General features: G+C 42.2%; 1 protein-coding gene across 1 annotated transcript in view; it reads right to left on the bottom strand.

Annotated features, from left to right (window-relative positions):
* The window catches only part of TRIM45 (tripartite motif containing 45), a 51,140-nt gene that overhangs the window by 16,669 nt on the left and 11,513 nt on the right, over positions 1-22,958 (bottom strand). The window contains exon 3 of the mRNA XM_053705750.1: positions 12,891-13,627. Within this exon, the coding sequence (XP_053561725.1) occupies positions 12,891-13,627 (737 nt within the window). The remainder of the gene's footprint in view (positions 1-12,890; positions 13,628-22,958) is intronic.

Raw genomic sequence — 22,958 nt, 5'->3', positions numbered from 1 at the left:
GCAGAGAGCACATGCTGTCGGCATTTATCGATGTGCGGCGAATTTTGTCCGCTCGCACGTTAATAAATAGGCCCCTAAAATACTAATTTTCTTTCATGTAATTAGCAAGAGTCCATGAGCTAGTGACGTATGGGATATACATTCCTACCAGGAGGGGCAAAGTTTCCCAAACCTCAAAATGCCTACAAATACACCCCTCACCACACCCACAAATCAGTTTTACAAACTTTGCCTCCTATGGAGGTGGTGAAGTAAGTTTGTGCTAGATTCTACGTTGATATGCGCTCCGCAGCAGGTTAGAGCCCGGTTTTCCTCTCAGCGTGCAGTGAATGTCAGAGGGATGTAAGGAGAGTATTGCCTATTTTGAATGCAGTGATCTCCTTCTACGGGGTCTATTTCATAGGTTCTCTGTTATCGGTCGTAGAGATTCATCTCTTACCTCCCTTTTCAGATCGACGATATACTCTTATATATATATACCATTACCTCTGCTGATTTTCGTTTCAGTACTGGTTTGGCTTTCTACAAACATGTAGATGAGTGTCCTGGGGTAAGTAAGTCTTATTTTCTGTGACACTCTAAGCTATGGTTGGGCACTTTTTTAATAAAGTTCTAAATATATGTATTCAAACATTTATTTGCCTTGACTCAGGATGTTCAACATTCCTTATTTTCAGACAGTCAGTTTCATATTTGGGATAATGCACTTGAATCAATTATTTTTCTTACCTTAAAAATTTGACTTTTTTCCCTGTGGGCTGTTAGGCTCGCGGGGGCTGAAAATGCTTCATTTTATTGCGTCATTCTTGGCGCGGACTTTTTTGGCGCAAAAAATCTTTTCTGTTTCCGGCGTCATACGTGTCGCCGGAAGTTGCGTCATTTTTGACGTTCTTTTGCGCCAAAAAATGTCGGCCTTCCGGAAGTGGCGTCATTTTTTGGCGCCAAAAGCATTTAGGCGCCAAATAATGTGGGCGTCTTATTTGGCGCTAAAAAAATATGGGCGTCGCTTTTGTCTCCACATTATTTAAGTCTCATTTCTCCAACATAGGTGTGTCCGGTCCACGGCGTCATCCTTACTTGTGGGATATTCTCTTCCCCAACAGGAAATGGCAAAGAGCCCAGCAAAGCTGGTCACATGATCCCTCCTAGGCTCCGCCTACCCCAGTCATTCTCTTTGCCGTTGTACAGGCAACATCTCCACGGAGATGGCTTAGAGTTTTTTAGTGTTTAACTGTAGTTTTTATTATTCAATCAAGAGTTTGTTATTTTAAAATAGTGCTGGTATGTACTATTTACTCAGAAACAGAAAAGAGATGAAGATTTCTGTTTGTATGAGGAAAATGATTTTAGCACCGTAACTAAAATCCATGGCTGTTCCACACAGGACTGTTGAGAGCAATTAACTTCAGTTGGGGGAACAGTGTGCAGTCTCTTACTGCTTGAGGTATGACACATTCTAACAAGACGATGTAATGCTGGAAGCTGTCATTTTCCCTATGGGATCCGGTAAGCCATGTTTATTAAGATAGTAAATAAGGGCTTCACAAGGGCTTATTAAGACTGTAGACTTTTTCTGGGCTAAATCGATTCATTATTAACACATATTTAGCCTTGAGGAATCATTTATTCTGGGTATTTTGATATGATTATATCGGCAGGCACTGTTTTTGACACCTTATTCTTTAGGGGCTTTCCCTAATCATAGTCAGAGCCTCATTTTCGCGCCGGTATGGCGCACTTGTTTTTGAGGACAGCATGGCATGCAGCTGCATGTGTGTGGAGCTCTGATACATAGAAAAGTCTTTCTGAAGGCATCATTTGGTATCGTATTCCCCTTTGGGCTTGGTTGGGTCTCAGCAAAGCAGATTCCAGGGACTGTAAAGGGGTTAAATATAAAAACGGCTCCGGTTCCGTTATTTTAAGGGTTAAAGCTTCCAAATTTGGTGTGCAATACTTTTAAGGCTTTAAGACACTGTGGTGAAATTTTGGTGAATTTTGAACAATTCCTTCATACTTTTTCGCAATTGCAGTAATAAAGTGTGTTTAGTTTAAAATTTAAAGTGACAGTAACGGTTTTATTTTAAAACGTTTTTTGTGCTTTGTTATCAAGTTTATGCCTGTTTAACATGTCTGAACTACCAGATAGATTGTGTTCTGACTGTGGGGAAACCAAGGTTCCTTCTCATTTAACTATATGTATTTTATGTCATAAAAAAATTTAGTAAAAATGATGCCCAAGATGATTCCTCAAGTGAGGGGAGTAAGCATGGTACTGCATCATCCCCTCCTTCGTCTACACCAGTCTTGCCCATACAGGAGGCCCCTAGTACATCTAGTGCGCCAATACTCCTTACTATGCAACATTTAACGGCTGTAATGGATAATTCTATCAAAAACATTTTAGCCAATATGCCCACTTATCAGCGAAAGCGCGACTGCTCTGTTTTAGAAAATTCTGTAGAGCATGAGAACGCTGATGATATGGTTTCTGAAGGGCCCCTACACCAGTCTGAGGGGGCCAGGGAGGTTTTGTCTGAGGGAGAAATTTCAGATTCAGGAAACATTTCTCAACAAGCTGAACCTGATGTGATTACTTTTAAATTTAAGTTGGAACATCTCCGCGCTCTGCTTAAGGAGGTGTTATCCAATTTGGATGATTGTGATTATCTGGTCATTCCAGAACCACTATGTAAAATGGAAAAGTTCTTAGAGGCCCCGGGGCCCCCCGAAGCTTTTCCTATATCCAAGCGGGTGGCATACATTGTTAGTAAAGAATGGGACAGGCCCGGTATACCTTTAGTACCTCCCCCCATATTTATAAAATTGTTTTCCTATAGTCGACCCCAGAAAGGACTGATGGCAGACAGTCCCCAAGGTCGAGGGGGCGGTTTCTACTCTACACAAGCGCGCCACTATACCCATAGAAGATAGTTGTGCTTTCCAAGATCCTATGGATAAAAAATTAGAAGGTCTGCTAAAGATGTTTGTTCAGCAAGGTTCCCTTCTACAACCAATTGCATGCATTGTCCCTGTCACTGCATGGCTAGGTTAGCGGCGAAAAAATTCTGGGTTTGCTATTGTGGCGCAGAGCGCTTTGGTTAAAATCTTGGGCAGCGGATGCGTCTTCCAAGAACAAATTGCTTGACATTCCTTTCAAGGGGAAAACACTCTTTGGCCCTGACTTAAAAGAGATTATCTCTGATATCACTGGGGGCAAGGGCCACGCCCTTCCTCAGGATAGGTCTTTTCAAGACCAAAAATAAACCTAAGTTTCGTCCCTTTCGCAGAAACGGATCAGCCCCAAGGGCTACGTCCTCTAAGCAGGAAGGTAATACTTCTCAAGCCAATCCAGCCTGGAGACCTATGCAAGGCTGGAACAAAGGAAAGCAGGCCAGGAAACCTGCCACTGCTACCAAGACAGCATGAAATGCGGGCCCCCGATCCGGGACCGGATCTGGTGGGGGGCAGACTCTCTCTCTTCGCTCAGGCTGGGGCAAGAGATGTTCTAGATCCTTGGGCGCTAGAAATAGTCTCCCAAGGTTATTCTCTGGAGTTCAAGGGGCTTCCTCCAAGGGGGAGGTTCCACAGGTCTCAGTTGTCTTCAGACCACATAAGAAGACAGGCATTCTTACATTGGGTAGAAGACCTGCTAAAAATGGGAGTGATTCATCCTGTTCCATTAGGAGAACAAGGGATGGGGTTCTACTCCAATCTGTTCATAGTTCCCAAAAAAGAGGGAACGTTCAGACCAATCTTAGATCTCCAGATCTTGAACAAGTTTCTCAAGGTTCCATCGTTCAAGATGGAAACCATTCGAACACTTCTTCCTTCCATCCAGGAAGGTCAATTCATGACCAAGGTGGATTTCAAGGATGCGTATCTACATATTCCTATCCACAAGGAACATCATCGGTTCCTAAGGTTTGCATTCCTGGACAAGCATTTCCAGTTCGTGGCGTTTTCTTTCGGATTAGCCACTGCTCCTAGGATTTTCTCATAGGTACTAGGGTCCCTTCTGGCGGTGCTAAGACCAAGGGGCATTGCTGTAGTACCTTACTTGGACGACATTCTGATTCGAGCGTCGTCCCTTCCTCAAGTAAAGGCTCACACGGACATTGTCCTGGCCTTTCTCAGATCTCACGGATGGAAAGTGAACGTGGAAAAGAGTTCTCTATCTCCGTCAACGAGGGTTCCCTTCTTGGGAACTATAATAGACTCCTTAGAAATGAGGATTTTTCTGACAGAAGCCAGAAAAACAAAACTTCTAGACTCTTGTCGGATACTTCATTCCGTTCCTCTTCCTTCCATAGCGCAGTGCATGGAAGTGATAGGTTTGATGGTAGCGGCAATGGACATAGTTCCTTTTGTGCGCATTCATCTAAGACCATTACAACTGTTCATGCTCAGTCAGTGGAATGGGGACTATTCAGACTTGTCTCCGAAGATACAAGTAAATCAGAGGACCAGAGACTCATTCCGTTGGTGGCTGTCCCTGGACAACCTGTCACAAGGGATGACCTTCCGCAGACCAGAGTGGGTCATTGTCACGACCGACGCCAGTCTGATGGGCTGGGGCGCGGTCTGGGGATCCCTGAAAGCTCAGGGTCTTTGGTCTCGGGTAGAATCTCTTCTACCGATAAATATTCTGGAACTGAGAGCGATATTCAATGCTCTCAAAGCTTGGCCTCAGCTAGCGAGGGCCAAGTTCATACATCAACCATCAGGGGGGAACAAGGAGTTCCCTAGCGATGGAAGAAGTGACCAAAATCATTCTATGGGCGGAGTCTCACTCCTGCCACCTGTCTGCTATCCACATCCCAGGAGTGGAAAATTGGGAAGCGGATTTTCTGAGTCGTCAGACATTGCATCCGGGGGAGTGGGAACTCCATCCGGAAATCTTTGCCCAAGTCACTCAACCGTGGGGCATTCCAGACATGGATCTGATGGCCTCTCGTCAGAACTTCAGAGTTCCTTACTACGGGTACAGATCCAGGGATCCCAAGGCGGCTCTAGTGGATGCACTAGTAGCACCTTGGACCTTCAAACTAGCTTATGTGTTCCCGCCGTTTCCTCTCATCCCCAGGCTGGTAGCCAGGATCAATCAGGAGAGGGCGTCGGTGATTTTGATAGCTCCTGCGTGGCCACGCAGGACTTGGTATGCAGATCTGGTGAATATGTCATCGGCTCCACCATGGAAGCTACCTTTGAGACGAGACCTTCTTGTTCTAGGTCCGTTCGACCCACTCCAGCTGACTGCTTGGAGATTGAACGCTTGATCTTATCAAAGCGAGGGTTCTCAGATTCTGTTATTAATACTCTTGTTCAGGCCTGAAAGCCTGTAACCAGAAAAATTACCACATAATTTGGTATATCTGTTGGTGTGAATCTGCAGGATTCCCTTGGGACAAGGTTAAGATTCCTAAGAGTCTATCCTTCCTTCGAGAAGGATTGGAAAAAGGATTATCTGCAAGTTCCTTGATGGGACAGATTTCTGCCTTGTCTGTGTTACTTCACAAAAAGCTGGCAGCTGTGCCAGATGTTCTAGCCTTTGTTCAGGCTCTGGTTAGAATCAAGCCTGTTTACAAAATTTTGACTCCTCCTTGGAGTCTCAACCTAGTTCTTTCAGTTCTTCAGGGGGTTCCGTTTGAACCCTTACATTCCGTTGATATTAAGTTATTATCTTGGAAAGTTTTGTTTTTGGTTGCAATTTCTTCTGCTAGAAGAGTTTCAGAATTATCTGCTCTGCAGTGTTCTTCTCCTTATCTGGTGTTCCATGCAGATAAGGTGGTTTTGCGTACTAAACCTGGTTTTCTTCCAAAAGTTGTTTCTAACAAAAACATTAACCAGGAGATAGTTGTGCCTTCTTTGTGTCCTAATCCAGTTTCAAAGAAGGAACGTTTGTTGCACAACTTGGATGTAGTTCGTGCTCTCAAATTTTACTTAGCAGCTACTAAGGATTTCAGACAAACTTTGTCTTTGTTTGTTGTTTATTCTGGTAAACGGAGAGGTCAAAAAGCAACTTCTACCTCTCTCTCCTTCTGGATTAAAAGCATTATCCGATTGGCTTATGAGACTGCCGGACGGCAGCCTCCTGAAAGAATCACAGCTCACTCCACTAGGGCTGTGGCTTCCACATGGGCCTTCAAGAACGAGGCTTCTGTTGATCAGTGTCTTCACTGCACACTTTTTCTAAATTTTACAAATTTGATACTTTTGCTTCTTCTGAGGCTATTTTTGGGAGAAAGGTTTTGCAAGCCGTGGTGCCTTCCATTTAGGTGACCTGATTTGCTCCCTCCCTTCATCCGTGTCCTAAAGCTTTGGTATTGGTTCCCACAAGTAAGGATGACGCCGTGGACCGGACACACCTATGTTGGAGAAAACAGAATTTATGTTTACCTGATAAATTACTTTCTCCAACGGTGTGTCCGGTCCACGGCCCGCCCTGGTTTTTTTAATCAGGTCTGATAATTTATTTTCTTTAACTACAGTCACCACGGTAACATATGGTTTCTCCTATGCAAATATTCCTCCTTAACGTCGGTCGAATGACTGGGGTAGGCGGAGCCTAGGAGGGATCATGTGACCAGCTTTGCTGGGCTCTTTGCCATTTCCTGTTGGGGAAGAGAATATCCCACAAGTAAGGATGACGCCGTGGACCGGACACACCGTTGGAGAAAGTAATTTATCAGGTAAACATAAATTCTGTTTTTTCTTTGCTTCTGGTTGCTAGAAGCTTGTTCCTTGGCATTTTTTCCCATTCCTGAAACTGTCATTTAAGGAATTTGATCAATTTTGCTTTATATGTTGTTTTTTCTCTTACATATTGCAAGATGTCTCACGTTGCATCTGAGTCAGAAGATACTTCAGGAAAATCGCTGTCTGGTGCTGGAACTACCAAAGCTAAGTGTATCTGCTGTAAACTTTTGGTAGCTGTTCCTCCAGCTGTTGTTTGTATTAATTGTCATGACAAACTTGTTAATGCAGATAATATTTCCTTTAGTAATGTACCATTACCTGTTGCAGTTCCATCAACATCTAATGTTCAGAATGTTCCTGATAACATAAGAGATTTTGTTTCTGAATCCATCAAGAAGGCTATGTCTGTTATTCCTCCTTCTAGTAAACATAAAAAATATTTTAAAACTTCTCTTTATACAGATGAATTTTTAAATGAACATCATCATTCTGATTCTAATGACTCTTCTGGTTCAGGGGATTCTGTCTCAGAGGTTGATGCTGATAAATCTTCATATTTATTTAAAATGGAATTTATTCGTTCTTTACTTAAAGAAGTACTAATTGCTTTAGAAATTGAGGATTCTGGTCCTCTTGATACTAAATCTAAACGTTTAGATAAGGTCTTTAAATCTCCTGTGGTTATTCCAGAAGTTTTTCCTGTTCCTGGTGCTATTTCTGAAGTAATTTCCAGAGAATGGAATAATTTGGGTAATTCATTTACTCCTTCTAAACGTTTTAAGCAATTATATCCTGTGCCGTCTGACAGATTAGAATTTTGGGACAAAATCCCTAAAGTTGATGGGGCTATTTCTACCCTTGCTAAACGTACTACTATTCCTACGTCAGATGGTAATTCCTTTAAGGATCCTTTAGATAGGAAAATTGAATCCTTTCTAAGAAAAGCTTATCTGTGTTCAGGTAATCTTCTTAGACCTGCTATATCATTGGCTGATGTTGCCGCAGCTTCAACTTTTTGGTTGGAAACTTTAGCGCAACAAGTAACAGATCATGATTCTCATAATATTATTCTTCTTCTTCAACATGCTAATAATTTTATCTGTGATGCCATTTTTGATATTATCAGAGTTGATGTCAGGTTTATGTCTCTAGCTATTTTAGCTAGAAGAGCTTTATGGCTTAAAACTTGGAATGCTGATATGTCTTCTAAATCGACTCTACTTTCCATTTCTTTCCAGGGTAACAAATTATTTGGTTCTCAGTTGGATTCTATTATCTCAACTGTTACTGGTGGGAAAGGAACTTTTTTACCACAGGATAAAAAATCTAAGGGTAAAAACAGGGCTAATAATCATTTTCGTTCCTTTCGTTTCAACAAAGAACAAAAGCCTGATCCTTCATCCTCAGGAGCAGTTTCAGTTTGGAAACCATCTCCAGTCTGGAATAAATCCAAGCCTTCTAGAAAAGCAAAGCCAGCTTCTAAGTCCACATGAAAGTGCGGCCCTCATTCCAGCTCAGCTGGTAGGGGGCAGGTTACGTTTTTTCAAAGAAATTTGGATCAATTCTGTTCACAATCTTTGGATTCAGAACATTGTTTCAGAAGGGTACAGAATTGGTTTCAAGATAAGACCTCCTGCAAAGAGATTTTTTCTTTCCCGTGTCCCAGTAAATCCAGTGAAAGCTCAAGCATTTCTGAAATGTGTTTCAGATCTAGAGTTGGCTGGAGTAATTATGCCAGTTCCAGTTCTGGAACAGGGGCTGGGGTTTTATTCGAATCTCTTCATTGTACCAAAGAAGGAGAATTCCTTCAGACCAGTTCTGGATCTAAAAATATTGAATCGTTATGTAAGGATACCAACGTTCAAAATGGTAACTGTAAGGACTATCTTGCCTTTTGTTCAACAAGGGCATTATATGTCCACAATAGATTTACAGGATGCATATCTGCATATTTCGATTCATCCAGATCATTATCAGTTCCTGAGATTCTCTTTTTTGGACAAGCATTACCAGTTTGTGGCTCTGCCGTTTGGCCTAGCTACAGCTCCAAGAATTTTTACAAAGGTTCTCGGTGCCCTTCTGTCTGTAATCAGAGAACAGGGTATTGTGGTATTTCCTTATTTGGACGATATCTTGGTACTTGCTCAGTCTTTACATTTAGCAGAATCTCATACGAATCGACTTGTGTTGTTTCTTCAAGATTATGGTTGGAGGATCAATTCACTAAACAGTTCATTGACTCCTCAGACAAGGGTAACCTTTTTGGGTTTCCAGATAGATTCAGTGTCCATGACTCTGTCTTTGACAGACTAGAGACGTCTAAAATTGATTTCAGCTTGTCGAAACCTTCAGTCACAATCATTCCCTTCGGTAGCCTTATGCATGGAAATTCTAGGTCTTATGACTGCTGCATCGGACGCGATCCCCTTTGCTCGTTTTCACATGCGACCTCTTCAGCTCTGTATGCTGAATCAATGGTGCAGGGATTACACAAAGATATCTCAATTAATATCTTTAAAACCGATTGTACGACACTATCTAACGTGGTGGACAGATCACCATCGTTTAATTCAGGGGGCTTCTTTTGTTCTTCCGACCTGGACTGTAATTTCAACAGATGCAAGTCTTACAGGTTGGGGTGCTGTGTGGGGATCTCTGACGGCACAAGGAGTTTGGGAATCTCAGGAGGTGAGATTACCGATCAATATTTTGGAACTCCGTGCAATTTTAAGAGCTCTTCAGTCTTGGCCTCTTCTGAAGAGAGAATCGTTCATTTGTTTTCAGACAGACAATGTCACAACTGTGGCATACATCAATCATCAAGGAGGAACTCACAGTCCTTTGGCTATGAAAGAAGTATCTCGAATTCTGGTTTGGGCGGAATCCAGCTCCTGTCTAATCTCTGCGGTTCATATCCCAGGTATAGACAATTGGGAAGCGGATTATCTCAGTCGCCAAACGTTGCATCCGGGCGAATGGTCTCTTCACCCAGAGGTATTTCTTCAGATTGTTCAAATGTGGGAGCTTCCAGAAATAGATCTGGTGGCGTCTCATCTAAACAAGAAACTTCCCAGGTATCTGTCCAGATCCCGGGATCCTCAGGCGGAAGCAGTGGATGCATTATCACTTCCTTGGAAGTATCATCCTGCCTATATCTTTCCGCCTCTAGTTCTTCTTCCAAGAGTAATCTCCAAGATTCTGAAGGAATGCTCGTTTGTTCTGCTGGTAGCTCCGGCATGGCCTCACAGGTTTTGGTATGCGGATCTTGTCCGGATGGCCTCTTGCCATCCGTGGACTCTTCCGCTAAGACCAGACCTTCTGTCGCAAGGTCCTTTTTTCCATCAGGATCTCAAATCCTTAAATTTAAAGGTATGGAGATTGAACGCTTGATTCTTGGTCAAAGAGGTTTCTCTGACTCTGTGATTAATACTATGTTACAGGCTCGTAAATCTGTATCTAGAGAGATATATTATAGAGTCTGGAAGACTTATATTTCTTGGTGTCTTTCTCATCATTTTTCTTGGCATTCTTTTAGAATTCCGAGAATTTTACAGTTTCTTCAGGATGGTTTAGATAAAGGTTTATCCGCAAGTTCTTTGAAAGGACAAATCTCTGCTCTTTCTGTTCTTTTTCACAGAAAGATTGCTAATCTTCCTGATATTCATTGTTTTGTACAAGCTTTGTTTCATATAAAACCTGTCATTAAGTCAATTTCTCCTCCTTGGAGTTTGAATTTGGTTCTGGGGGCTCTTCAAGCTCCTCCTTTTGAACCCATGCATTCATTGGACATTAAATTACTTTCTTGGAAAGTTTTGTTCCTTTTGGCGATCTCTTCTGCCAGAAGAGTCTCTGAATTATCTGCTCTTTCTTGTGAGTCTCCTTTTCTGATTTTTCATCAGGATAAGGCGGTGTTGCGAACTTCTTTTGAATTTTTACCTAAGGTTGTGAATTCCAACAACATTGGTAGAGAAATTGTGGTTCCCTCATTATGTCCTAATCCTAAGAATTCTAAGGAGAAATCGTTGCATTCTTTGGATGTTGTTAGGGCTTTGAAATATTATGTTGAAGCTACTAAGTCTTTCCGAAAGACTTCTAGTCTATTTGTTATCTTTTCCGGTTCTAGAAAAGGCCAGAAAGCTTCTGCCGTTTCTTTGGCATCTTGGTTGAAATCTTTAATTCATCATGCCTATGTCGAGTCGGGTAAAACTCCGCCTCAAAGGATTACAGCTCATTCTACTAGGTCAGTTTCTACTTCCTGGGCGTTTAAGAATGAAGCTTCGGTTGATCAGATTTGCAAAGCAGCAACTTGGTCCTCTTTGCATACTTTTACTAAATTCTACCATTTTGATGTATTTTCTTCTTCTGAAGCAGTTTTTGGTAGAAAAGTACTTCAGGCAGCGGTTTCAGTTTGAATCTTCTGTTTATGTTTTTCATTAAACTTTATTTTGGGTGTGGATTATTTTCAGCAGGAATTGGCTGTCTTTATTTTATCCCTCCCTCTCTAGTGACTCTTGCGTGGAAAGATCCACATCTTGGGTAGTCATTATCCCATACGTCACTAGCTCATGGACTCTTGCTAATTACATGAAAGAAAACATAATTTATGTAAGAACTTACCTGATAAATTCATTTCTTTCATATTAGCAAGAGTCCATGAGGCCCGCCCTTTTTTTGTGGTGGTTATGATTTTTTTGTATAAAGCACAATTATTCCAATTCCTTATTTTATATGCTTTCGCACTTTTTTCTTGTCACCCCACTTCTTGGCTATTCGTTAAACTGATTTGTGGGTGTGGTGAGGGGTGTATTTGTAGGCATTTTGAGGTTTGGGAAACTTTGCCCCTCCTGGTAGGAATGTATATCCCATACGTCACTAGCTCATGGACTCGTGCTAATATGAAAGAAATGAATTTATCAGGTAAGTTCTTACATAAATTATGTTATTCTGAAAGGAAAACCTATGCATACACAAATTACAGAAAATGTAAGGTACAGTGCACTGAAAACAGCGTAATTTGATTTGTTATAAGCGTAATATTCAAGTTGTAAAACGCTGGTTCCCCCTCTGTAATTCACTCTTCATTGTGAATTTTTACCCTGCAGAGAGTTTTCATTATTTGTAACGGAAACATCTCGCTACTTGCAGAGGGAGACAATTTTTTTTAAAGTTTTTTTATAGGATTCCATGAGGGCTGCCCCTGCGAGTGTTAGACTGGAAATTCACGTTTTGACAGGCACATTTTTTTAAATTGGGCCTAAGTTTGCATTGCACAACCATGTTTATATCGTATTTTATCATTCTCTCTAGATGGCACCTAGATACATAAGATCTCTTCAGCTCACTGTTGGAGACAATGTGGTGAGGTAGGCATGGACATCTGTGGTGAGGTAGGCACGGACATCTGTGGTGAGGTAGGCACGGACATCTGTGGTGAGGTAGGCACGGACATCTGTGGTGAGGTAGGCACGGACATCTGTGGTGAGGTAGGCACGGACATCTGTGGTGAGGTAGGCACGGACATCTGTGGTGAGGTAGGCACGGACATCTGTGGTGAGGTAGGCATGGACATCTGTGGTGAGGTAGGCATGGATATCTGTGTTGAGGTAGGCATGGATATCTGTGGTGAGGTAGGCATGGACATCTGTGGTGAGGTAGGCATGGACATCTGTGGTGAGGTAGGCATGGACATCTGTGGTGAGGTAGGCATGGACATCTGGTGCAGTTGACTAAAAACTGAGAATTTGTGGAGATATGCATTTCTGCTCTGCTCTGACCAGGGTGTAGTAATACAAATGACTTCTGCAACAGGCTTCCTTCACTTAGGTCTAAATGTACCTTTTCTCCTACGAGCAGGTTGCTCTCTTTCTATATTACATTGAGAAGTATGTTTATACTGTTGGTGACAGACTTGTCTTTTAGATGGAGATTTAGGAGAAGTGGATAAAGAGATAATTGTAAAACACCCAAGGCTATCAGAAGACAGCACATTTTGAAGACACCCCCCTTTCCACACTATTTTTATGGTTTAAACTAAAACTGGTGTCTGAGGATTATTCTGATTTAAATCTCTAGCATCATGAATTGGAAGGATCATGTATTTGTTTGTGCAAAATCTTACAAATACAAGGTGTACCTATCTATCTATAAATACACACACTATACCTGTAGCATGTTACTATATACCAAGTCCTTACCTTCACGCAAGATTTCGCTTCTTTGTGGATCAGCACCTACGCGTTTCACTGCACCATACATCTGATATCCCTGAAATAGACCAGCGGCTTCTTGGGGCCTGAATGTGATCTCTTTGACTTCCTCTAAGTTTGCAGTCCTGGTCTCCCCTCTTCTTAGCTCCCTCAGACGACTCAATACAAGGCCTTGAACTCTGAGCAGATGCAGGTCTGGGCCACCACCTAGCAAGCTCTGGGTAAAGCTTGTAGCAGTCCTTAGGTCTGAGAGCTTCTGCTGTAGACGTGCTCCTTGTAGGCTCAAGGCTTGTGTCCTCTGTCTTACTTCTTCATCTATGTCCTTCAGAAGTCGGGTCTTGTGCTCCTGCACTGCTTGAACATACCCCTCTGTAAAAGCCTCAACCTCCTCCCGCAGTATATCAGCTCTTTGTCTCAAGGACTCCTTAGCTTTGCTTACTTTACCAAGTGTGACCTCCAGCTCTCCCAACTGTGGATCAGTTTCCCTAAGGGCCTTATCCATCTGCTCTCGGTGCTTCCCTATGGCCTCAGATATAGGTTGGAGAACATGTCCTTGATGCTGGATGAGAGCACAGTCACGGCAGGAAGGCAGAGCACAGGACTTACAGTACAAGCGCAGCACCTCAGAGGGGTGATCAGAGCAGCAAGGTGTAGGGGCAAGCGAGGAACCTGGAGGTAAGTCTCGTAAAGGTAGGAGCTTGTGTCCAGCTGTGCGCTTTTGACGCCTAGGAGAATGAGAAGATATTTAGGAAACACTAAATATGGCTATACTTACTCTGCTAGTATGTACTAGTAATACATTTACGAGCTTGCAGTTGCGATAACCAGCCACTTGTAATGACTAGTTATTTAACGTGCGCCTCCAAACAGGCGAATTGGCCCGTTTACGGGCGCACAATAAATGAGTGCTCCACTTGTAATCTAGCCCTAAATAGATTAATAAGTGTTTAAATAGAAAACCCATCAAAACAAAATTATAAAAATTATGCACAATTGAAAAAAGAAAGAGATAATTTTTACCAAAAACAAATGGAACTAGAAATATGTAAATGTACAGCTAAAGTGCACAAATTTGGGAACAGAGCAGGAAATTTATTAGCCTCTTTAACAAAAAATTTTTTAAAAAAGAGCCTTATCCCAGCAATTTGAAATAAAGAGGTTATAGTGAATAATGAACAGATTAAAGACTTGTTTAGAAAACATTTGCACAAATTGTATAAATCTCAAGATAGTGATAAAAGAGAATACCAGGAAGATATAAAATGACCCCAACTTACTGAGGATCAGGTTTACAATATTAATAAAGAAATAATGAGGTAATTATTAAATGTCAATGGGTAAAGCATTAGAACATAAGTTTGTCGACCCTTTGGTGAAACTATGTAATTCATTTATGGGGACTAAATTAAATATATCAGAAAGTTTTAAACTTGTATTCTACTAACCCTGAACTCAATCTAAATGACAAGTTTGTATTTTGCAATAATCATTCTCTGATTGTTACAACTAAATCTTACTCTGAACATTACAACTAATCACTGCTACAAGTTGTCAAATATCCTCCTGCAAATATATATATTCAGAACTATAGAAAACGTGCCTTCTCCCTTTTCTATAGATCTGTTTTGAAGTGGACGGCCATTACCCTGAGGAGAGCAGTCTGTTAAACTCTGTGGGGCATATGTAACAAGCTCCGTATGGAGCTTGATGCCCCGTGTTTCTGGCGAGCCTGCAGGCTCACCAGAAACAGCAGTTATGAAGCAGCGGTCACAAAGACCGTTGCTCCATAACCTGTCTGCCTGCTCTGAGCAGACGGACAGACATCGCCGGAAATCAACCCGATTGGTTGATTGACACCCCCCTGCTGGCGGCCCATTGGCCGAGAGTCTGTAGGGGGCTGTGTTGCACCATCAGCTCTTGTGAGCTGCTGGTGCAATGCTGAATACGGCGAGCGTATTGCTCGCCGTATTCAGTGATGTCTGTCGGACCTGATCCGCACTGTCGGATCAGGTCCGACAGACATTGTTAACTAGGGGCCTGTGTGTGTTTCCAAAAAACACACATTTTAATTGGACTTTTATTTACAAATATATATTCCTTTTTTCTATTTTTTGTACCTTGAAGTATATCTATATAGGTTATATTTTCTATATGCATTGTTGTAATTTGTATTTACACATTACATATCTACATATCACTTATTGCAATTCTGAGTAACAATTTATACCAGATACTTGTTTCCCCCAGTTATTGCAGATTGGTCAATCTTATAGTGATAGTGCCCCTGTTTACACTTTATTGTGTTTAATAGACACTTTGAGTATCTATTCACACCAAGCATCTGAGTCTTTACTTGTGCAGAGTTGCACAATTTTAAATTGATAGCGCCCCTATTTACACTGTTTTGTGTTAACCTGTTTTCCATATATATTCAGAACTCTGCATATATGTGTTCGGTTAAACAAACTGATTTTCTTCTTCATACAGGGAGCGTCCACAACTGCATTCCTTACTTGTGGGAAATACTGAACCTGGCCACTAGAAGGAGGCAAAGACACCCAATCCAAAGGCTTAAATACCTCCCCCACTTTCCCCATCCCCCAGTCATTCTTTGCCTTTCGTCACAGGAGGTTGGCAGAGAAGTGTCAGAAGATTTCGGAGTAGTTCCTAGGAAGGGTATCTGTCCTTCGATATGGGACTGGAGTTTTAAGTAGTCTTGTCAGCCTCTCAGTGAGAGCAATGATGAAAGTTAGAGTCTGGAGATGCAGGAAGAGTCTATTCTGCGAACCCATCCAGACTCAGATTAAAAGCTCCTTAGCAATCAGTGTTGACGAGTTTCACTGCCTGCTTTTTCTCACTCAAGTTAATGTCAGGAGCGATGCTACAAGACTGTTACACTTGAGAGGCTGTGTTTCTGTTCAACAGCGTGGATTCCGGTAAGATCTTTTCAATTTTTACACATATTGCAAACGTTACAAGACAGGGTCACACGTCACAGTGTGGCTCCTTTAATCTATATCGAATCAAGGGTTAATATCTCCTGAGGTGGATTATAAACAGTTGGGTTTAATCATATATGCTTTATTTGATTTTATGCTGCTTTATGTGTAAGATGTTTTTGGGCTCATAGGCTGAGATGGAACATACAGGTTTCACTTTCACTTTGACAGTTGCACAGCTTAAAAGCTTAGCGCTTTTTCTCATAGCAGGGGCGGTCCTGCATTGTGCACCATGTGACCGGAATGGTTGAGGCTTCCATTTCCTTTCTCTTGAACGAGTTACTACCGGAGAGGAGTTTTATCTCTGTTCTGTCTGGCTCATAGGTGGTGGTGAGTGCCCCAGCCATTGGGGGTATATAGGTGCTGTTTTTTTATTTAAAATAAAGTTCATTTTTTTCTGTAGTCCTCCACATATCATACTTTAGCTATGGAGGATTCTGATTTATTAGAGGGTTCTCCCTCTATTTCAAAGAGTAATGCTTGTTTATATTGTGAGGAAGTTTGGGGATAACCGCCCTCTCAATTATGTTCCATATGTCTTGATAAGGGGATTTTATCAAATAAGGTTGACATGTTTGATACCACTGAGCTGCCCACCTCTGAGGAGTCCTCGTCCATTGAGGTGCACACCCTACATGCATCTTTTTATACACATGCAGCTTCCCATTGCACTGCTAAGCCTCCATCTAGAGGGGGGCTTTTTTCACCAGACGTTACTGCGCAGTTTCATACGGCGGTGTCTGCGGCCATTAGTGCTTTCCCTTGCACTGCTAAGCGCAAGCAAAAGGTTAAATCTTGCACTCCTGCCAAGGGGGCATCATGTAATTTGTCAAATATATTTGATCAGTTATCCGAGGATGAGGTTCTCTCTGAAACTTCAGAGTATGAACTTTCAGGGTTGGAGTCTGCTTCCTATAATCCTCCGCCTGTGCAGGATCCAGTTTTTAGATTTAGGACAGAACATTTACGCTTTCTACAAAAGGAGGTTTTGACTACTTTAGAGGTTCCAAAGGCCGAGCTGCCAGACAAACCTCTGGGTCTTAAATTTGATGGAAATCATTATTAAGGACGAGTCGGACAGGATTAGATTCCTCTTCCCTGTTGTCTGCCTTTTAGGCTCTCTATGAGGGTGGATTTTCTCTTTCCCATCCCTACTTGGTTGGCGCTATTTTTATGCTTGCCACACGTAATACTAGCCCGTGTGAGGATAGTATGTCATTGAGAGAGCCGCCGGATATAAGGATGGAAACTCTGTTAAAGAGGATGTTTCAACCTATGGGATATTTTCTTTTACTGACTGCGTTTGTTGCCGCAGTTGCTGGAGCGGCTACCTTTTGGTGCACCTCCTTCTTGAAATTGAGCGAGGTGGAGGGTTCCCTCAACATTTTTCAGGAAAGAATTACGGCCTTCTGGGTTACTAATGCTTTTATCTGTGCTGTTATTATGCAGATTAATTAGCCTAAGACTTCAGTTTTTCTTTTCAGGCCCTAAGGTGAAGACTTCAGGTTTTCTGTTCAGGCCTTTAAGGTGCTCTGACAGATGTAACTTCTAAGTCTAGTCTCACACCCTTTTCCTTTAAGGGAAAGAGTTTGTATAATTATCTCCATGGTTTCAGGGGCCAAGGGTGCCTTCATACCGTAAGATAAGGTGAACAAATCTAAGGGACAAAGTTTGTATTTTCATTCATTTAGTTCTGATAAAAGCCCAGCGTCAGAGGCCTCCGCTAAGCCAGAGCAAACCAAGAGTTCTTGGAAGCCGGCTAAGTCCTGGAATAAATCCAAGCAGGGCAAGAAGCCCGCCGAGACTAAGTCCGCATGAAGGGGTGGCCCCCGGTCCTAGTTTGGATTGTGTAGGGGGCAAACTGTCGCTCTTTCAGAGGCTTGGTTCAGGGACGTGCAGGATCCTTGGGTCCTGGAGGTCATAGCTCAGGGTTACAAGATAGGTTTCAAATGTCATCCACCCAGGGGCAGATTCATCCTCTCAACCTGTCTTCAAGACCAAGAAAGAAGGAGGCCTTTCTGGGGTGTGTAAGGGATCTGTCCTTCTTTGGATTCATTGTCCCAGTGCCTATCGCAGAGAGAGGTTTGGGATACTATTCAAACATTTTTGTGATCCCAAAGAAGGAGGAAACTTTCCGTCCAGTTCTGGACCTAAAGTACTTAAACAAAATTTCGAAATCCCCTCGTCAAGATGGAGACAATAAGGTCCATCCTTCCCTTTATTCAGGAAGGATAGTTTATGACCACTATAGATCTGAAAGAGGCATTCCTTCACCTTCTAATCCACAGTGAACACTTCCAGTTCCTCAGGTTTGCATTCCTGGACCAGCACTTCCAGTTCATTGCACTTTCCGTTTGGTCCAGGTACTGCTTCAAGAATTTTTAAGAAGGTTGTAGGGGCTCTTCTAGCAGTCGCCAGAACCCGGGGTGTAGCAGTAGCTCCCTACTTGGACGATATTCTGGTACAAGCACCATCGTTTCATCTGGTGGACTATTCGGAATCTCTCCTCTGTCTTTTTCTATCCCACGGAGGGAAGATAAATAGAGAAATGAGTTCTCTTATTCCAAGCACCAGGGTGGAATTCCTGGGCATGATAATAGACTCCATAGACATGAAAATCTTTCTAACAGACCAGAGAAGTTGCAAGCTAGCTTCAACACGTCTTGCCCTCCAGACCTCCTTAAGGCCATCTGTGGCTTGGTGTATGGAGGTGATTTGGTCTCATGATGTGTCCAGCATTGACATCATTCTCTTTGCCAGGTTCCGCTGAGGCAGTGGAATGGAGATCATTTGAATCTGTCTCAACAGATTTCTCAGGACAACCGGTCGAGAGAATCGCTCTCTTGGTGGCTCTGTTTCGGATCACCTGTCCCAAGGGACATCTTTTTTAAGTCCTTCCTGGGTGACTGTGAACGCAAGTCTGTCAGGATGGGGAGCTGTTTGGGGGGCCAAGAAGGCACAGGGCCTATGGACGCAGGAGGAGAGCCCCCTCCCATTCTACATTATAGACCTTCAGGCAATATTCAATGCTCTGAAGGCTTGGCCCCTACTGGGTTTGTCCCAATTTATCTGATTCCAATCAGACAATATAACATTGGTGGCTTACATCAACCATCAGGAGGGAACGAGAAGCTCCCTAGCAATGAGGGAAGTATCTCGGATTCTGGAGTGGGCGAAGACCCACAACTGTTCGCTGTCAGTGATCCACATTCCGGGTGTGGACATCTGGGAAGCGGATTTTCTCAGCAGACAATCCTTTCATCCGGGTGAATGGTCCCTCCATCCCGAAGTGTTTGCGGAGATATGCAATAGGTGGGGAGCGCAGGAGATAGATCTCATGGCATCCGTCTCAATACCAAGCTACCCAGATATGGGTCGAGATCCAGGGATCCTCAGGCGGAGCTAATAGATGCATTAGCAGTGCCTTGAAAGTTCAATCTAATTTCTCTTTTCCTGCCATTACTACTCCTTCCCCGAGTGGTGGCTCGAACAATACAGGAGCAGGCATCAGTGATACTGATTGCTTCATCGTGGCCTCGAAGGATATGGTTCGCAAATATTGTGGGGATGTCATCATCTCCTCCTTGGAGGTTACCTTTTCGCAGGGATCTGCTGGAACAAGGCCCCTTTCTTCATCAAAATCTAGATTGTCTGAGGCTGACTGCATGGATATTGAACGCTTAGTCTTAGCCAAGAGAGTGTTTTCTGAGTGTGTTATTGATACTCTCATTCAAGCTCGTAAGCCGGTTATTAGTTGCATCTATCATAAGGTGTGGAGGACCTACTTATTCTGGTGTGAAGAGCGTGGTTTGTCCTGGCACAAAGTAAAGGTTGCCAGGATTCTTTCTTTTCTCCAGGATGCACTGGAGAAGGGCCTCTCAGCTAGTTCCTTGAAGGGACAGATTTTGGCCCTGTCTGTTTTACTGCACAAGAGGCTCGCTGAGCTTCTGGATGTACAGTCTTTTGTTAAGGTTCTGACTAGGATCAGGCCGGTGTTTAGATCTAATGCTCCTCCTTGGAATTTAAATCTTGTTCTTAAAGTTTTGCAATGGGCTCCTATGCATGAGGTTGACATTAAGTTGTTTGTCTTGGAAGGTTCTTTTTCTACTAGCAAATTGCTGAGATTGCTACCTTGCAATGTGACCCTCCTTATCTGATATTCCATGCTGATAAGGCTGTTCTATGAAGTAAGTTAGGATTTCTTCCTAAGGTTGTGTCAAATCGCAACATCAATCAAGAAATTGTGATTCCTTTCTTATGTCCTAATCCTTCATCGAAGGAACATTTACTGCATAATCTGTATGTGGTTCGTGCCTTGAAGTTCTATCTTCAGGCTACGAAGGAATTTAGGCAAACGTCTTCTCTGTTTGTTATCTATTCTGGGAAGCGTAGGGGTCAGAGGGCCTCTTCGACTTCCTTATATTTTTGGTTGAGGAGTATCATCCGCTTAGCATTTGAGTCAGCGGGTCTTAAGCCTCCTTAAAGGATTATGGCTCATTCTATGGCTCATTCCTCTTGGGCCTTCAAAAATGAGGCCTCTATGGATCAGATTTGTAAGGCGGCTACCTGGTCTTTGTTACATACTTTTTCCAAATTTTACAAGTTTGATGTTTTTGCTTCTGCTGAAGTAGCCTTCAGAAGAAAGGTTTTGCAGGCTGTGGCGCCCTCAGATTAGGGGCCCCCTCTCTTTTTTTACCCTCCCTTTAGCATTCAGTGTCCTCTGAAACTTGGGTATAATTTCCTACAAGTAAGGAATGCAGCTGTGGACTCTTCCTGTACAGAAGGAAAGGAAATTATCTGTTAAGCATAATTTATGTTTTCCTGTGATTCTCCAATATTTTCCACAACAGTATGTAAAGCTTTAACTTGCAACTTGCCTATCACCTGTGCTGCACACAGCTCTAACTAATATTATGTACTGAATCATGCAGCAACTCCTTGTATCGATGAATCACAATCTCTTATCTGTTTCCTTTGAAGCCTGAATATCTTGCATTGTTATGCCTTACACTTCATTAATCCTGCAGCGACTCATAGTAACTATAAGTTACTACGAGAAAATATTGCATACATTTTTTTAAAACTTCATGAACCCTGCAATAACTCCTTGCAACTATGAATATAAATTATCCACGTCCAGGATACTCTTCCTCGGGTCAGGGGTCGGTGTCTCCAATTCCCTATCACTGCCTGGAGGGTCTGAGTGGCTGTACACCAGAACATGAAACGCTGTCAGTAGATCGCACCTAGCGCTTTCAGTAAATAGTACCTAGCGCTTTCAGTAAATAGTACCTAGCGCTGTCAGTAAATGGTACCTAACGTTGTCAGTAAGTAATAACAGTCAGCTAGATTACGAGTTTTGAGCGCTATAGGGAAATTAAAGACCGCCACAAAAGCGGTGTTATTTCACCTCCCTATAGCGCTGCTATTACAGGTTTACAAAAACCCGGCTTGCACGGGCGATATGGTGGCATTGAACTCCATACCCCACCCAAATACAAGCGGTGTTTGACGTGCTTGTGCACGATTTCCCCATAGACATAAATGGAGAGAGCCCGCAAAAAAAAGCCTAACTCCTGCGATCACGGAATGAAAAGCTCTGTAAAGCAGCCCCATTGATTTCTATGGGGAAATAAAAAAAAGTATGTTTAAACCTAACATAAAAACCACATCTAAACACCCCTAATCTCCCGCCCCGACATCTCCGCCACCTACATTAGTTATTAACCCCTAATCTGCCGCCCCCGACATCTCCGCAACCTATTAACCCCTAGTCTGCTGCCCCTAACATCGCCATCACCTACATTAGTTATTAACCCCTAATCTGCTGGCCCTAACATCGCCGCAACCTACCTACACTTATTAGCCCCTAATCTGCCTCCCCCAATGTCGCCGCCACTATACTAAAGTTATTAACCCCTAAACTTCTAGCCTCCAACATCACTAACACTAAATAAATATATTAACCCCCTAAACCTAACCCTAACGTAACCCTAACCCCCCTAACTTAAATATAATTAAAATAAAACTTACAATTATTACCTAATTCCTATTTAAAACTAAATACAGGTGGCTTTCGTTTTACAACTGTTCAATTTACACCGTTTCAGAATAACAACCTTTTTCTCCAGTCATGTGACTGCTATTGAAAAGCATTGAGAAGCAGTGCATTTATTAAAATAGCCAGTAGGTGGAGCTGTCCGCTTGTTTTGCAGCAAAGCCAAGCAAGCTGAAATTAATCAGTTTAACCAGACCTGAGCTATCGAGCAGATTTCAAAGGAACAAGATCTTCCTGTCTATAAATCAGTCCAGATTGGAATGCATAGAAAGAACTGTTTGCTAAAAAAATGCAAGTGAAGTCTGTGTTGTGTGATTATTTTATTAGGTTTATAATGCTGTTAAGCAAATGTTTTTGTTAATTTAACTAAATTTAATTATATATTCTGTGTTGTGTGATTATTTTATTAGGTTTATAATGCTGTTTAGCATTTAAAGTCTTCATTTCAAAGCTTTAAAAATAATGTATTAGGTGTTACTTATGACAAATTTGAGAGGAGCCTGGAACCTATCTCCCTCACTTCCCATTGACTTACATTATAAACTGGGTTTCAATTTACAACGGTTTCAATTTACAACTATTCCTTCTGGAACCTAACCCCGGCGTAAACTGAGGGCTACCTGTACCTATAAAATAAAACCTAAGCTAGATACAATATAACTAATAGTTACATTGTAGCTAGTTTAGGATTTATTTTTATTTCACAGGTGAGTTTGTATTTATTTTAACTAGGTAGACTAGTTAGTAAATAGTTATTAACTATTTAATAACTACCTAGTTAAAATGAATACCTGTGAAATAAAACCTAACCTGCCTTACACTAAAACCTAACATTACAATAAAATAACATAAATTAAATTAATAAAATACAATTATCTAAATTACAACCCCCCCCCCCACTAAATTACACAAAATAAAAAATGAAATTATCAAACATAAAAACGAATTACCCCTAATCTAATAGCCCCCCCCCCCCACAATAAAAAAACCCTAGCCTAC

This window comes from Bombina bombina, chromosome 3, assembly GCF_027579735.1.
Source record: "Bombina bombina isolate aBomBom1 chromosome 3, aBomBom1.pri, whole genome shotgun sequence".
In the NCBI taxonomy this organism is placed as follows: domain Eukaryota; kingdom Metazoa; phylum Chordata; class Amphibia; order Anura; family Bombinatoridae; genus Bombina; species Bombina bombina.
This window is presented reverse-complemented; position numbering and strand designations above follow the sequence as displayed.